Consider the following 13,869-nt stretch of genomic DNA (forward strand, 5'->3'; position numbering starts at 1 on the left):
GTGCCATTTTGATTTGTGTAAGAAATCACAGAAGAAATTATGTAAACTTTTCAAGGTGTATGTGGTTTGGACACATAATGCCACATATTGATGCACTGGCTTCAGCTCAAGTCTTCTAATGATAAATTATTCTAATGAAGCCCATGGGACTAGTTGTTGAGTGAGTTAAAGAAACAGAGAAAAGTGTCTTTCCTACACTGAGTGCAGTTGTGCCATAATAGCAGATGTGACTTCCTCTTCACCCTAACAATCAAGATCTAAGATATTTGTACACCTCCACTGTTCCACTGTTGTTGGTCTTACATGGAAGGTTACTACAGGGAGTTACTGTAAGCAAAATATAGAATCTTAATTAATAAAATACTTCAAAAGTTTCAAGCTTTTGTTGAGATATGACAATCTTTAGTGCAGGGCTATTGTAACTTGTTTTCATGGTCACAGATTTGTTGAAGTAGTCTTATATCGAGGTCATCCTACTTTAAGATTTAATTTATACTTAGAGTATGCATTTCTCTGACACACAAAAATTTAAACAACCTTTATCCCCTTTCTTTGAACTATGTTTACTGAAGTATTGAAGTACTTTGCTACACTCTTTCAAGGTTTAAATATATGGTGTTGTCATTAAGTTTGTTAAAAGTGTTTCAAACAAAAAAATAGCTTCCATTTCAACTTTACCCACAAAATCACTGAAGAGCCCTGATTCAGATTCCATGGCTTCTGTAAAATCCCCTAGAGGATTAATGCAAATGATTGTTTTATCTTTAGTATGAAATACATTAATCAGAATCACTGTTTAATCATCATATTATGTGTGTTTGTCTGTCGTCAAACAAGACTGAAGTTGCCAATTAGTAATTGCTAAGAAAGCAATTACAGAATGAATGACAACAGAAGACTTATTTTTTGGAGTACTTTTGTAAACATGTATTCTTCATTCTCAACAATGCTGGGATGTCAGCATGAGAGCGCTCTCTCTCTCTCTCTCTCTCTCTCTCTCTCTCTCTCTCTCTCTCATGAGAGCTTTCATGAGAATGTGTGCTGAGATTTCTGCTGCAGGCAGAAGCATTTTTGTATTATGAACTGTTTTGGAATCTTTTTTAAAATGTTCTTCAAATGATTTTATTTATTTTTTATTCATTTCAACATTGTTCCGTTGGAGGTCCTTTGACCTTTTTCTAGTCATATAGGATCACGGAATGCAAAGAAATAAAGACCTGCACACAAATAATACTCAAATTAATGTGGTTACACAACACACCAACATCTATGATTCAAACAGATAGTTCACGTAGAGGTTAACCAAGTAAATGAGAAAGGAAAACAACCCTGTTCTCCCATATGGAATTTATTTGAGTCTCGCTTAAAAACAAGATCATAATTTTCTCATATTCTACACTTCAAACATGAACATCCTACCTACCTCATGCTGATGTGTCAAGAAAAATGCAAGCTTCTTTTTTGATGTAATGCACATAAAACAGCCCATAGCAATTTTCAATCTTACATAGACTACAAAAACAATACTTTACCCTATTAAATTTCCCAGAACAAACATCATAATTTTACCCTAAATTGGTATTTCGTCCACTAAGGCTTTTTTGCACTCCTAATTTAAGAGTAGATGAATATCAACGGGGCCTCTTTTCATCAAGCATTGATTGTTCCCACCTGCAGAAGGTGGGTGAGGTACTTATGTGAAAAAAAAAAAAAAAGGAAAAAAAAAGTATACAAAAAATTATCTCTGCACCCATGAGATGTGCAGTTATCCAAAGTACACGACTGTTCCCTGAGCCTGCAGTCTTTTATCGCTACTCCTGTCTCTCCATTTCTGACTGAGAGCACCACATTCCTCATTCCTTTTCTGCCTGCTCTCTTTGTACAGTGATTTGTTTGGGTCACATATAGCCTGAGTTCATACGTCTAGCTCAAACGGGCCCTGGTTTGGCATGACTGGGATTTTGCTTAACAAGTGTTCTATATCTGGGAAAGAAAGAACAGATGTACGCTTGCTTTCTTCCTAATGAATCTGACAAGCAGCTTATGTAAAGAGAAAATAAGAGAGATGCTAAGCACAAAGTTGCAACGAGTGGGAGGGTGCTTACAGTCAGTTCACACATCTGCATCAAACAGACTGACACATCTGGCGTTATCTCACAACACACAGACACCAAAAATAACAACTGCTGTATTACTTTTGGAACATGTGCTGTATTATTGTTTGATCTCCTCTATCATCAAATACCTGTATAGAATATCTCTTGGGATTTTGAAACATGTCAGTCCAAATTCCTAAGCAAACATGGATCTGTCAGTCTGGAAATGTGGGTGGAGATGGACGATTGAGACTGCCAGGTGTTTTATGTAAACGATCCTCCGAGATCCACACATCAATTCGTTTTTAAATGTGTAAAATATTATGGCTGGTGTTTATAAATTTGATCTCCATGGTCATTAGGAGCATCCTGATGAAGAGGGGCTGTTCAGGCAGGTGCCTGCAATTAACTGGAATCCTTAAGCCACAGGCGATTACGAGGACCCGTAAAAGCAGACAGCCACTCCTGGGACACCTCGTTTACAGAGCTGGGTGGATGACACAAGGAGGAAATGAATGAGGAGTGTGTGGAAACTCACATAAACACACACACATTGTATATTTATTCTCACACTCACATATGTACTCTCATGGCGTGTTTATTATACCAGATACGCTGTAGTTGACATCAATTAGTCATACATATACTCAATTAAATCTACACATTTACACTCAGACAGCCAACACACACACTCTCTATTCTTGATATAAAATATATGGATATATTCAAGCTAAAGAACTTCCCTTGGTACTGCTACAGCAATCGATAGCTGTCATATTTTAAACCACACACACACACACACACACATACTATACTAGTATATTTATGAGGACATCCTATGTGCTGATGCATTAATGTGGGATTGAACACACTAGGGACAACCATTGGGGGAAAGTGTTCTCTGACCAGGTAGAAAGTATATCAGCCCTATGCATCTGTATACATTGAGTAAACAGTGCATATAGCCTCTCTATTCCAATGGGATTTAAACAAGAGAAGAATTAAGAAATAGAATGGGATGATAGAAAGAAAAAAAAAGGGAAGGAAACTTGAAAAGGTGCTTAAAGCCGTTTTAGAAGGAAGCAAAAAATGAAAAATGGGCTCTAAAGAGGGCAGGGTGGAAACACAAGAATGCGAAAACGCCAGGGATTGCGAGCAAATGTCACTGTCATGTACCTTACCCTCGTCAGACTTTTTATGTGAGAGATTGAGAGAGGAGGAGAGGGGAATTGGGCCGGGCCTAAATGGAAATGTACATATATCCATCTGGAGGCCAGTTTTCGCAGGGCTCTCGGGGGCTTTGTTCATTCTAGCTGGGCCGAAACTGCGACCTAGCAGCCAGATATAGACCCGATGGCAAGTCCACTGGGAGGTATCAAGCTCAGGATAGAAGCAGCTTACTCATTTCTCACCTTCTACTAATTAATTGGAAGATGAGCATGTATGTGTATGTGTGGGAGAGAGAGTGTTCTGCTTAAGTTTTTTTTTTTTTTTATTTGACAGCTGGCATTTGTATATATATATATATATATATACAAATGCCAGCTGTCAAATAATTTTTTTTTTTCTGTATATGCTGTATGAATGCATGCCAATATGAAAGCATGCCTGTATCTGTGTGTGGGTTTGTCTCATCAGCAGGCATGTTTCTTTTAGATGAACACTTAGTAGTCTTTTATACGTTCTCACAGGGTCATCATTCCCTTTCAGTTTCAGAAGTCACATTTAGCATGATCAACCGTCCCCTACAAACACACACGTCCAATATCTCAATCCCCCTAAGGTCCAAGGGATGCTTATGCACGCCCATCAGGCCTTTCTCAGTTAGTTATCTAATTTGCTTTCAAAGAGAGCTCGGTTCAAAACCCTGCTGCTTTTAAAACATCTCTGAGACACTTCACAGGAGGTTATACATTATGAAAAGTTCCACTAATACAGCTCTGAAGTATATTCTGATGCATGAGTTTTAATTAAGAAAGAGCTGAGTCAACATTAAAAATGTATGGCTGAAAATATGACTCTCATCCACTCTTTCCTAAAATTTCACACTGCATCCATGCTTTTGATATATGCTAAAAGTAGAGCTGTCAAATTTAACGCGCTAACGCATGCGATTAATAAAAAAAAAGTTTAATGCATTATTTTTTCTTGATCACGATTGAGAATGCATTTAAAGCATAAAACAGCAAAAACAGTGATCAGACTAGGGCAGAACCTTTGCGAAGTGTCCACCCGGGGTAATTTCACTGATGGACACACCACAACACACACACAACAGTGATGGGAAAGGACCTCTTAAAGCTATTTGTATATACAAAACAAGCCCAGATGGGACTTGTGACAGAAAGTAAGTACTTTTCAGCCTCTATAAGGCACAATTTAATTACCACAGAAGTTGACTAGTTATTTCAATTAGTCAACCTCCCACTTAGACTTTGGGAATCGTTTAATGTTACTTGAATTGGTGCTATTTTAGTGCATTTCTGTCTTTATAAGGTGGAAGGCTTTGTTTGGAAAATGTAAATTAAGCATTATATTGTTATATATTGTTTTGTTTTCTTTCCTAAAAAGGAAATAAATGCATTTTGACAAGAAAATAATTATATTTCAGCAAATTTCAGCACTTTTAAAATCAGCGATAAATCGCGATTAACTATGAACAATTATGTGATTAATCATGATAAAAAAATAATTAGCGACTTACATCACAAGTTTAAAGACATTTTGTTGAAGGAATTGTTCACTCAAAAATTATTATTGTCATAATTGACTCACTCTCATGTTGTTCCAAACCCTTATGTCTTTCTTTCTTATGCAGAACTCAAAAGGAGATGTTTTAATGAATATCACAGCCCGACTTTTCAATAGAGTACTGCAATAGTTAGCACTAAAAATGTGTGAATACACTCATGAATGTGCAATGGATGTCAAGATTTTCACTGAAAAATGACTTCAAAACCAAATCAAAACCCATCATATACCTTTGGAAGATTTGGATCACATGGACTACTTTTTTGATATTTTTGGGTCATTTTTAAGCTTTAAAATGAGGCACTATCCACTACTATTGTATTTAAAAGATGTGTAAATTTAAGTAAATAAAATTGGAGTGGTAGAATGGTAAGAGTGGTATTCTCATTTTACATCCCACTGAGTTCAGTGAACCCACATCATAGTAAATAGACCAAACAAATTATATTTAAAAAAAAAACATCAATGCATTATGACTGCATAATAATATTTAGCAGGGTAAAGTTTAATTTAAGTTTAATATTTATTAATTATTCACTTATGGTGCAAAACAGACCGTCTGAAAAGTCCACACACTGTGCTAAAACGTCACTGGTATCCAAGTGTTCAATGCAACTACCTTACATGTTCACTTTTATAAAAATAAATAAATAAATAAATAAAAACATTTACACATTCTAAAGATTGTAAATTGTATGTATAACTTATACTTTAATTGAATGAATTAATAAATGAATACTTGGACACCTCTGACATTTTAGTGCTGTGGGTGGAATTTTCAGATGATCCCTTGCAAGCACTAGTTCATGAAAGTCCACAGGAGCATTTTTATACATAATTCTCCAGCTACAACAAGCATTGACCATTTTAGTTCAATGTTTTATGCCTGTATGATATAGTCATATATTCTTTAACCTAATTTTACTAATGATAGCGTTGTAAAATTGTCGGTTCCAGAGAGTGCGGTTAGGAGAAACCGAATGTCAAAGGAATAACAACACTTCAGGAGATAAGGTAGAAGTCAGCATTAGTTTTGCATCTTTGGACCTGCCAGCTCCAGTTTCAGTTCTACTTAATGAGGATTATACGTGCTGGTGTAGGCTAAATGTAAGTGTAAGTTAAGTTACTTTTACAGTGCAATTTTCCATTTTATTATCACGAAACCCAACCTGGATCTGTGAACCTGAGCAAAACTCGTTAGATATTGCTATTATTTGGCAAGCATTCATTAAACTTTTATTTTAATTTGTATACATCTGACGAGTTTTCATTTCTCGAACAACAGACAGTGCACTTATGTTATTTATTTCACTGTCTTTGATTCAATGTTTTGCACTGTACAATGCAGAAACAAGACAAATGTAGTGCAACAAGTTTGGCAAAACAAACGACTATGATGAAACAGCACGCTGGAACAGATGTGAAGAGGTATGAAGAATCAGCAGCTTGCGTTGTACAGGGCCACATCGCACCTGCAATGGCAAATTTATTATGCATAAACCACCTCACTAAAGCCCAAATAACTGACTTACCTTCAGTGAGAAAGGCTCTTATACACTAAGCTCACCACATCAACTCACATGAACCTAATAATATATATACAGATTAATATTGGTACTGTTGGGTTCAGGCACAGGAATAAAAAGCAAACGTGCAACTCACCGGGAGAGACAGAGAACAAAGCTACAGATTTGATCCTGCTTCTCTTGCAAACGAAATACAAGAGAAGCACTAAACAGTTTACAAGGAAGATAACAAACGCAACGTCCTCTTTATGAACACCATCTATCAATCAAATACTTGACACGTGGTATACCAATCACAAGGGAGAGGCAAGCGTGTGCTCAATAATAGAGAACTGAGCTTAATATTAGCAACCACATTCTCTAATAAGAGGCACACACCAAGCATGCTCAATAAGGAATGCATATACACACCGACAGACATAATAATAATTTAAAAAACACTTTAAAGCCATCTTTTTGGTCACATATAATTACTATGCATGCAACTTTTTTAAACTCATAGTAATTGCGATACATACATTTAAGAATTCACTTGTTACACTGGACCATTTAAAATGAAATTGTGAATTAAAAAATGTGCTTAAAAATTCTTTAAAAAATCTTTAAGGAAATGGTGACCATTTACAAGACCTGCACATGCTGATTATAGACTACAGCTTAAATTTTAACCTAAGATATTGATGTAGCCTATCATTCATTTTACCCAAGAATTTGACCGAATTAGTCTTTCTAAAGAATAGCATGGCAACATGGCTTAAAATTTGTGGGTAAAACCAGAATGTTAGTGTGTACTGACTTATTGAAACATTTGTCATTAACCTATTTGTTTTTATATTTCCAATTTTTTTTACTCAAATTTGTTGACTCTTTGGTTGTCTTTAAAAAATTGCATGTCTGCAAATATTAAAACAGCAAATTAATGTTTTATATGTGTACAGGGGACATTTAAGCTATTATACAACTGCCCCCCTATAAGCACACCCAGCCCCACACTGGATCCCCGGTCAAAATGGTCTAGAACCGCCCCAGCTGAGAATTAAACATAAACAGTACACAGATACATAAAACATGTTTCATTTAGGGATCACTCTGTACACATTGTTTTTTTTTTTTTTTTTTTGGAGGAGGGCTTTTTTGCATTGTTAGACAGATAGTGAAGAGTGACATAAATTTTTAGGGAGAGAAAGAGGTGGGGTTGGGATCAGGAAACATTGTTGCAGGCTAGGCTCAAACCTGCATCACCAGCATACACACCACAGCTCTGTGTGTCTGGTGTGCACGCACTAACTGCAGCGCCACAGCTCACAGTTGTAATTTTATGTATTCATGTTGCTGAGCTGGATTTCATTTAGAATATGTCTATTACCTACTATATATCCTTTTTTAAAGCAGCATTGGACTAAAGTTGGACAAAATTTCCAACAAGCCCAGAGAGAGAGAGAGAGAGAGAGAGAGAGAGAGAGAGAGAGAGAGAGAGAGAGAGAGAGAGAGAGACAGAAGGATTGAGAGTGTCAAAGTGGGAAAGAGAGAAAGGCAGGCATGTGGATAGAGAGTGAGGAATAGTGAGATCTAACAGTTTGAACATTTCTCCTACTTTTCTTTTTTCCTTTCCACACTCCTTCCTCTTGTATTCACACCCAGACTGAAAACGCAGAGGCCCCGAGGAAGCTCCCAGCAGCTCCTGTTTGCCTATTTTTCAAATCTGTCAGTTCTTTTAGTACATCTGCCTAAGACAGACACAGAGACACAAACATGCTCACAGACATGCATTCATGGTCGTTGCAATGCTGCTGCCAGCGTTATTTTTGTGAAAGCTGCTATTGCTGTTGACATGAGAATGTGGTGAATAACGTGGTCTGTGACAATGTATGATGCATTCTTCCTAGAAAACACACACTCAAATACACACCTTGGCATTTACCTGCATGCAAATGTATGCTGAGCCAACTTCTGGATTAAAATCAGGATTTTGATGAACAGAATGTCAAATTGCAATACAGATGGGCTTTTAGCCTCTATTCTCTCTCTCACTCTCTTCCTCCATTTGCATGAGCAGCAGTAGTTTAAATACAGACAGTGAGAACAGCCCTGCAGTCTTCTGGACAGTTTGCTCCCCATCTACCCAAACCCAGAGTGCTTTTATTTAGACTCATTCTCTTCCCAGTCATCTCCCTCTGGCTCAGGCTGTATCTACTATCCAAACTCAAGCACTTTCAAACTTTTTGACAGAGTGGAGAGAGAAACAAGGGAATGTCTTGGCTCTGAAGGAAGGCAAAAACAAAAGAGAAATTTTTAACGATGCACGCTCAATGGAAGCATATGGAGGGTGTTTGTGTTCAACAGTTGCATCAACAGATTTTTAACAAAAAGTCTAAGTGTTTACAGGCACACAGTGTGTGTGTGTGTGTGTGTGTGTGTGTGTGTGTGTGTGTGTGTGTGTGTGAGAGAGAGAGAGAGAGAGAGTGTGTGCTTATGTATGTGGGGGGCAAGGGGAGCAATTAAAGATATCCAATGTTTTCATATTTACTGTCCACATTCATATTCACAATCGATCTAGAAATATACACATGGACATCTACATTGTACATACGGTATAGTTAAATATTTACCTAACAGTACCCCACCCAATCACCTCAACAAACACACACATACATGAAATATTGTGTATATTACTACATCTGCCTGAACTAATACTTAAAGCATATGGCCATCAGTGTTGGGTTGTACACTGTAATGGACAGTATTGTGTAAGTTACTCAAAATAAGTAATCCACTACAAATTACTAATTACTACTTTAAAAATAATCAGATTAATTTACTAATTACTTCATCTGAAAAGTAATCACATTACTAACTATTTTACTTTTAAGTTACTTCCTAAATCACTTTTTCTAGAAAAGTTTTTGGTTTTCAAATTCAAAATGTCTGTATTTCCTCACTCATTATCGCACATCCTTCAGCTGTCACAGAAACACTAACAGACATACATATGAATTAATATTTTAATGTATTATACATATTATTTTAGTGCAAATAATGCAATTAAAATTAATCACTTTAACTGAAAGTCAGTAACTGTAATCTGATTACAAGAATTTAAAATGTAATGCAATCCAATACTTTGTTGACTTAAAAGTAATTTGATTACAGTAATTAATAACTTTGTAACAGGATACACCTAACACTGGTAATGGACTAGAGGATTAATGTAATCGAGATTAATGTAATCTGGATGACATAATCATACTACAAAATCAAATACTTGTAATCAGATTACATCACATTTGGTTAAACTTAAAATAAATTTTCATCAAAACATGCAATAAGTAATCAAAGAGTGATCAGGTTAGATTACCTTAAACAGGTAATCTTAAAATATTGTGTAATTTGAAATCAGTACCAGACTACATTTGAATATGAATCTACCCAACACTAATGGCCATCATATCTCCAACATAACAACCTGTTTCATACATGGTTTACCTGAACTCAGGAAATGGAATGGTTATTTACTGTTTCCAGATTCAAAGCTTCAACTATTAGAATTTTAGTTGCATTACATGCTTTGGTGCAGAAGTGCCTTTGAACCCACAGATATAATTTTTTACTATTAACCATTGTCACGGTGAGAGAAGATAGTCATATATCCACCATATCACATCCTTGCATCCTCACAGATGTGTGTTTGTTCAGTACTGGGTAGAGTGTGTCCAAACCGAAAATGTTTCATGGGCTTGTTAAACGCCACATTTTAAGCATTTCCAGGACATCGAAGAGATGTATAGACCTTGAAACTCTCTTTCGGTTCTCGCTTGCTCTGTCTCTCTCTGATAATAACAAAGTAAAAGAAAGAAAAACAATGCTGGCTAGCAAAGTTGGTCTTGTGTGCCAAGAGCTACAAAGCTAGCCAGGTCTGCATGTGTTTTGTTGAGTTATGTGGCGGCTTTGTCAAAGCTAGCATGCCCTTCTCTCATGGCTAATTGAATCCTCTGAATTGAGTGATCTCCAAAGCAAAAGACACAAACTACCAGTGGTCCTGAAAAGCACTCTGAGGAGGCCCTCCTAAATGGACAACACATTGTGTGGGACATTGAAAAGATTTGTCACAAACGTAAGCCAACCAGTCCTTTGTGAACCCAACCCGTACGTGACATTGGCCACCACTGTTGAGGGCCAGGTGGTGAACAAACCAGACACATCTTTCTCACAATGCAATAGGACAAAGTTTCCTACTAGATGTTTTTATCACCTACACTGAAAAAAAGCTGTTATTTCAAGAAGCGAGTAAAACCAACCAAATCTAATCATGTTCATTCTACTAAACAATAATACAAATAAAACACACACAAGGATTCAAAAAGCTGCAGTATAACAAAAATATACTTTAATGCCTATTTTCACAGATATTGTTGAAGCAATAATACTATATCTGTTTATATAATGTTTTGAGAACAGTATTTATATTAGATAGAAGGAACGCTAATCTCCATGATGGTGACTCCAAGAAAAACGGCATAATTTAATAAACAAAAAACATGGTTAACACTAAAATACAACCCTTATTAATTAATTACTTATAAATCACATAAGCCCACGTACCTTGCCATGGCCTGCATAATTAAATAATTAGGTGCAAGAGCCAATGGCCACTCCCCCAATCATAGCACAGCTGAAATAACTCAATTTCTTCTAACTGACTTTATATTATTGACATAAATTGGTTTAAAACACAAATACATTTAAAAACAATGCATTATTATTGACTTAAATGAAAAACAAAACTAAAATTGATCAAAAGAGCAACATTTGCTAACTTCAACATTTGGTTAATGGCCAAATTCATGTTTTTTTTTTTTTTTTTTTGCAGAAATCTTTCAGTACCTGTCAACATGTTGGCTGCTTGAATTTTTTTTTTCACCAATAAATGATTTATCTTTCACAGGCTGTGTGGTCAGCATTTTTGATAAATTATTTGATATTTTATATTTGATACATTTTTCAAGTAGAACTTTAAAGAACAGTTTTCATGTCTCCTTTAAGAACATACACGAAAAGTCAAGGTTCCCACAATGAAACACTATAGGAGGTCTTATGGAGGGTGGGGAAAGGCCGTTACTATAGTACCATGAATGTGGTTACTGCCCATAAATTCTAGATTAGCATACATATATTAGCCTAAAGAAAGAGGTTCCCACCAAAACTAACCTTGCAAGTGCAATTAACGTGTAGTGCTTTTGAAAAAAAATTTTTTTTAAAAATCACAAAAATGTCCACAATTCAACAGTGAAGGTAGAGAGGAAAGAGAGAGCGTCTTTTCAAAAGAATTTTGGAGAAGAATAAGGCGGCAAAATGTAAATCCTTTAGGCACATGCTTAAGGTATGAGGGGGTTCCTCTTGTATAGCATAATCATAATCTCATAATCTCTCCTCTAATACATGAAAATAGCATCTGTCTCGAGTCTTCTTAAAACTGCTTAGATTCTTTGTAAGTGTTCACCATACTAGCGTAGAAGGACTACGTTTAATACTAGCAGGAGGTTTTTGGAAATAACCCATTACAATGTCATCTATTATAGACTACAGCAAGTAGTTGGAGATGTATGGTGAACCGCAGAGGCTGAGTCTAGCCATCATTACACAATAGAAATTATGTAACTTTCTTTAATAGCACTAATTTCTTTTTATATAGCACTGTAATACATCTAAAAGGAATTTAATAACTGCTGATTAAAAATGAATTGCTCAAGAAGAAAAGCATGTTTCTTTGGGACTTAACTAATCTTCCTTTCTTGTGCCAATATGGCTCAATATTTTATTTTTAATGTTACTGTGTTACTCTGATGGATTTTGTTTGTGTTGTCCATGACGAATTTAATTTAGCAGCTGGCTAATAGTCCGATAACCAACTTGAGCTGAGGGTGGGATGACATTTTCTGGCATGTGAGGCCGAGGTCTTTTCTTTCCCCTCCGGGTGTTCCCACAATCCAAGGCCTGGCTTGTAATTTACAATGGGAAGTAGTGTCCAAGTGTGGATGTGACCCCCACTTCTGGAGTAAATGGACTGTAGACGAGTCACAGAAGAAACCTTGATTATTTCCCCACCCAAAAGTAAAAAATGAGGGGAGATCAAGACGTTAGAACTCTAGACCTGTTTTTATATTGCCGTGGCTGCTGGTGTTGAGACGATGTGGGAATTTGAGATCACAGGGGTCAAATGATCGGACATGTACAACCTGGTGATTACAAGAGCTGGTTTGAGAAGATAGGAGGGAGTGGGAAGAGGACAAGATGGGATGTAGGGAGAGATAGAACCATCTTTCTTTGTCTCACTTTTTCATTGCAGTCCACCCAGGTTTTAATTCAGGATAGTATCTCTGTAGAGAGCTCAGGTAGACTCTATAAATCTTCTAGCTGGTGAAAATTAAATGGCCAAAGACCCAATACTTGCAGAGGAATTGTTTTTTTCCCATAAAATACTTTATTAGAGAGGAGTTTGCTTGGCTCTCTCGTGCTTCTCTGTCTCGCTATTCAGGGGCACTGGTTTTGACTGCATCAAGTGAACTTAGTCGGTTGACACTATTATATATATACCTGCTGGCTTGTATTAAAAATGGCAGAGGCTATTTACACTAAGTGTAATAGTAACCAAAAACATCTTTGCACTAAGTGTAAATAGTGTAAGATGCTATTAGTGGTAGATACTATTTAAACCCCTAATTAAATACTAACATACAGTATAGGGCATCATTGCAGTCCCACAGACCAAACCCTACCCCTAAACCTAATCCTCCCTTACAAAAATTAACCATGGTTTTACTACAGTATACATAGTATCACCATGGTATTTTGTAGTAAAATCATAGTAACCACAAAATTAAACATGGTTACTATATTAACACCATATCACTGCAGTAACACCATAGTTAACTGCATTAAAACTCTGGCTTCCTGCAAAAAAACATGGTTACTACAATATTACTATAGTAAAACCATGGTTAATTTTACCCGGATCAAACTCCCGACCTTCACTGTGACCAAATCACTGTCAGGATATCAACCTTTGTTATTTTTATATGTTGTATTAAAGGAAATATTGAAAGTGGAGATAGGAAACAGAATGGACAAAAGGTGGATAAAAACACATCCACACCATCATTACACCCCACGCCACTGCAGCAACATTAAGGGTGTAGTTTGTCTTCAATCTCTGTATTCCCACCAGACTATTGGTGTGCAAATAGCAGACCTGTGTAACAGGTGCTATTTACACCTAGTGCAAATAGTCACTCCGATTAAAAATACATTACAGGTATTGACTGATTTTATTTCAAACAGTTAAAAGTAACTTTACGTTTGAGTTAGCAAGTTCTTGCAGGTGGAAGGATAAAGTACATAGATAAAATATGCTCATTTATGCACCTGGATTGAGCAAAAATAGAAAAATACAAAAACAAAAACAAAAAACAGGGTTTAAACATTTAAAACAGGGATCTCAC

At 36.3% G+C, this 13,869-nt stretch overlaps 1 protein-coding gene across 8 annotated transcripts in view; it reads right to left on the bottom strand.

Annotated features, from left to right (window-relative positions):
- LOC127452271 (protocadherin-7-like) overlaps nt 1-13,869 on the bottom strand; it is a 173,952-nt gene that overhangs the window by 143,334 nt on the left and 16,749 nt on the right. The window contains exon 2 of one of the 8 annotated variants that reach the window (XM_051717670.1): nt 2,357-2,583. The exons of the other annotated variants lie outside the window; for them this stretch is intronic. Within the exon in view, the coding sequence (XP_051573630.1) occupies nt 2,530-2,583 (54 nt within the window). The 3' untranslated portion in view covers nt 2,357-2,529. Of the gene's footprint in view, nt 1-2,356; nt 2,584-13,869 lie in introns of those variants that run through there. 8 annotated transcript variants of the gene reach the window in all.

Source organism: Myxocyprinus asiaticus, chromosome 2 (genome assembly GCF_019703515.2).
Source record: "Myxocyprinus asiaticus isolate MX2 ecotype Aquarium Trade chromosome 2, UBuf_Myxa_2, whole genome shotgun sequence".
Lineage (NCBI taxonomy): Eukaryota > Metazoa > Chordata > Actinopteri > Cypriniformes > Catostomidae > Myxocyprinus > Myxocyprinus asiaticus.